Raw genomic sequence first — 4316 nt, 5'->3', positions numbered from 1 at the left:
ACTATCTGTCTTTGCTTTAGCATATCTTGCGTGAGTAGCCGGTTCCCTGTGTGCCCATAACCCGAGCTCTTGGTTTCTCTTTTTCAGTCCTCCTTTGACACCTCATAATTCATCACCATCTTGGAGAGCTTTACTGAAAATCTCACTTTGGAGTTCTTTTTAATCTACTCCTAAAGGTGTATCTCTGGGTATTGCTTGTCTGGTGGCTTACTGTAGCTAGAAATATAGATCTCATTTAGTCTGGTGTCTCATTCAAGATCTGTACTCCCTTCCTCATGTAATTTTTCATCTCTGCATGTTTTTATTCCACTTTGAATTTACTATGGTCATTCCTTCTAGAAGAATCTCCTCTGGCTACATAACCCAATCTACAGCTGCATTAATATTTGCTACCCTGCATGGCAGTAACTGGTGCAGTTAACTTCGGTCAGTCTTCATTCAAAAAAAAGTTGCAGCCAGCACTATTTCATTAGGGCATCTGCATTTTGCATGCTCAACTTTATTTTCCAGCATTATTCCAGTCTCCCCCAAGTATTTTCCCTTCAGTGTTTCCTTTGTTTCATTATTACAAATTGCCCCCTTTGGAAGTGTGAATATTTATGGAGTGAGATATATCTTACACAGTGTTAGCCATCAGAAAAGTTGGAAGCCAAGGGCTGGACTTGCTGGAGGATGGCGGAGTTGGCCTTTCCTGCCTTTTTTTTTTCTTTTTGGCATGGGTTGTGCCACCTTATGGGCTGGTCCTTCCTCTCTCTTGTTGGTACAGGGAGCTGGACTGAACTTTGAGATGTGAATCCTGTGGGTGCTTTTTATTACCTCATTATTTTCTCTGTTGTTGTTGTTATTGTTATTGCTGTTATGGTACTATTGCCGCTAAGGTCCTTCATTGTGGTTCCTCGTCCAACTCTAGCTTCACCTTGGAGGAGAAAGCAGGATCAAAGGGTTACAGTGAACTCGGGATAACTTGAAAACCATTAGGAAGGGCTGAGGGAATGGGTTGGTGTAGGTAGAACAAATCACTCATTGCTTTTTTCTTTTTCTTTTAGCTTGTCCTCTAGGTGCTCCCTGCTGCAGGATGAATTAGGAAGGCAAGGCCTCTTCCTCTGAACCATGGAGACGAGGGCGTCTTTCATTGCCACCATGCAAGAGACCCAGCATCTCTCCCCAGAGAAGGGTCAGAGCCCGGCCAATGGCAACAGGGAGCAGTTTGATTCAGGTGAGCTCTCTTTCACCCCTGTGGGTTGTCTTTGCTGTTACAGGTCTCCAACTGATCACTGGTAGAGGTGGTGAATGCCATGTTGCCCGAGGAGCATTGGGAATGGTTGTGCAGCTTGAAGGTCTTTTTTGAGTCTTATGGATTGGACTGTGTCCCATGGTTGATGGGTTGGGAAATTTGAGCTTTTCTTCTTCTGGATCTCTTCTACAGTATGTAGCTGCTATTCAAAATTCAAACAAAAAGCAGTGGAATTACGCATTATGCTTGTGCAATTGAGACAGAAATGCAGGTGGGCTTTCAAGAGGTCAACAGGGGTGGTGAAAAATGAGAGGGATGTCCTATAAAAAATGCAAACTGGCTGTGTTGCACTGAAAACATCTTTGAGGTGTGGGGCTGTCCAGTTAGTCTTGCCAGGATGCTTGTGGGCTCTTAAGCTCTGCCAAGCTCTGCATGTTAGGTGGGACACAGAGAGGTGGAAGCTTTCCTGTGCTGTGGGGTTGTTAGACCAGCCAAGGTTTGGGTTTTTTACTATGGTATATGTGGTGGTTCTGGTTGTTTTGGATGGCTTCAAAGGGAAATTGGACATGCTTATGGAAGAAAGATGCAGCATACTAGCTGCTCAAAATCCATGTTTGTCTCAAGAAAACCCCTGAACCAGAAATAGTTGCGTGATAGGAACTTACCTAGTGGGAAGTGTCACACATGGTTGCCCTCATCTAATGGATGTCTCTAGGCATCTAAGAGGAGGCAGAGCATACAGGAAAAGTGTGCTGCCTCTGTGAAGGGGAGGATCTGTAGGTATGGAGGGGTTGTGATGAGAAACTTGGATTCATCCCACCTAAAGGAAGCAGGACATGCTTGTGTTACCTTGGGTAAGAACATAAATATTGCCCTGGGTTCTCCCATAGACATGAAAGAGAAAGAGCGTCCTTTCTGTAGCGTGACTCTCAGAGATGACTACTGAGGGTCCTCTAGAGTTAGACATCTGAATCTGGAGCTGAGGTGTCTAAAAACACTTGAGAAAACCTCGTCATCTGATGCTGCCTGTATCACCAGTGAAGAGAAAGATACAGCTCCGGAAAGCGAGTCGTCCCATTTTAACACAAGTGCTGGGTTGCCTTTGGGTTGAGTTGCCATCTGGAGCTGCCTGTTTCTCCCCACTGGGGATGAAGAAAGCTAACACTGACTGGAGTGGAGGGGAACATCTCAATCCTTGTCGCTCACATGATGCAGACCCCTCTCTTGAGGTGGGATTCACATCCTCTAATTCAGATGTTTACAGAGAGGACACCTGCAGCCTGATCATGTCACCATTGGATCCATTTATACCCATGGGAGAGAGGAGGAGCCTTTAGGATGAGATTCAGTTGGCCAAACAAAGACATTGGTTTTGGAATGAGAAGAACTGGCCTGCGGTGCCTAAATTTCTTTGGGGATACGGATCTTGGTGAGTCTCCCAAGGCCATGCTGGAGGTTTGTGGTTGATCAGGTTCCGTCCCCCTCCACCTCGCTTGGTGTGTTAACTGCTAAAGCATTACAGTTCTCTGTTCACTCAAAAAGTCGTGAATGTATCTGTGTGCTATAAATAAGATGGCTAAGCATTTTGCCGCAAATACCTTCTCCTTCGGTGAAGCCTGGGAAAAATCTGTGTTTCTGGAGCCACAGGTTTTGGGTCTTTTATCCCCTTTATTTCCCATAGCCAAACATCCCAGGAGGCTGTTAACAGCTGGAACAGTTGCATTTTTACAGTGTCAATGCGTGAGCACTTTAAAGCCATTGAGAGGCTCACAGATAATGACTTGATTTTATTTGCCATCCTGGGCTTGTTTATACATCACCGTATTGTAGGCCAGCCAGCCTTGACTCTTTCATTAAGAAGGAACACTGGGCCTAAGTACCAATAATTGGAAAGGGAGCTGATACGTAAAATAGGCCTAATGCCAAATTTGTCATCTCGCAGGGCGCTCTGTGAAATGCTGGCACCTGGGGTTTTGCAGCTCTCCGGCAGACCCAGGACTTTGTTCTTGGAGCGTGTGACTTGAGGAGCAATGAACAGATCGGCTTTGTGATAACCGCTTCTCAAGTGGGCACACTCTTCGCTGTCGTAGATTAAGAGAGTCTTTGCATTTCTCTGTCTGCATTTTAATCGGGGAATCCTCAGGCAGTTGAGGGAGATCAGCAAGTGGTGTCCTCTTCTCCTCAGCAGTTGGGCTTTTCTGATGGATGAGGAAATTTTGTGTACAGCCCCGTTACGTGCACGGATGGGGTTGGGTCCCTTGGGCTATAGTCTCGCCCCTGGTCATGCTGTCTCTGCTCTGGATGCCCCCCTTCCAGATTCCTAGAAGGGAACAGAGTCCATAAAAAAACAGTTTGGAAACTTACAGTCCCTTCAAAATGCTTTCTAATAAAATGAAGCAAAATAAAACACTGATCCCGTGATAAATGAATACTCTGACATTATTTTTACAGACCTTGTAAAAGTAATTTCCTGATAAAGCCTGCAGATGAAACACAGTAAAGGAGTCGGACTTGTGATGTGTTGGAGAGAAATGAATTGATGGGGAAGCCTCCCCCTGGGGTCTTAAAGCCTCTCTATTTGGGTTTAGAAAGGAGCGATCTGGGTGATATTTTTTGAAAGAGGTGCTGTTTTGAGTTTTGCTGGACTGCGTGTGAATGAACCCACTGGTGGGGCTGTGGGAGCAGGGTGGCCACTGAGTCTCCTGTGTTGGCATGTGGCAGAATAGGTCACAGGTAATAAGATTATGAAGTACAGGAGTCCGTACTGGGACTGATGCTGTTTAATATATTCATCAATGACATAGACAGTGAGATTGAATGTACTCTCAACAAGTTTGCGGATGACACCAAGTTGAGTGGTGTGGTTGATATGCCAGAAGGACAGGATGTCATCCAGAGAGACCTGGACGGGCTGGAGAGGTGGGCCTGTGTGAACCTCATGAGGTTCAACAAGGCCAAGTGCAAGGTCCTGCACCTGGGTCAGGGTAACCCCTGGTATCAATGCAGGCTGGGGGAAGAAAGGATGGAGAGCAGCCCTGCCGAGAGGGACTTGGGGGTGCTGGTGGATGAAAAGCGGGACATG

The 4316-nt window shown here is 46.1% G+C and overlaps 1 protein-coding gene across 1 annotated transcript in view; it reads left to right on the top strand.

Annotated features, from left to right (window-relative positions):
* Nucleotides 1-1110: 1110 nt before the first annotated feature.
* Nucleotides 1111-4316, top strand: part of SFMBT2 (Scm like with four mbt domains 2) — a 106927-nt gene continuing 103721 nt past the window's right edge. The window contains exon 1 of the mRNA XM_009648420.1: nt 1111-1216. Coding sequence (XP_009646715.1) covers nt 1111-1216 — 106 coding nt within the window. The remainder of the gene's footprint in view (nt 1217-4316) is intronic.

Source organism: Egretta garzetta, unplaced genomic scaffold (assembly GCF_000687185.1).
Source record: "Egretta garzetta isolate BGI_Z169 unplaced genomic scaffold, ASM68718v1 scaffold260, whole genome shotgun sequence".
Lineage (NCBI taxonomy): Eukaryota > Metazoa > Chordata > Aves > Pelecaniformes > Ardeidae > Egretta > Egretta garzetta.
This window is presented reverse-complemented; position numbering and strand designations above follow the sequence as displayed.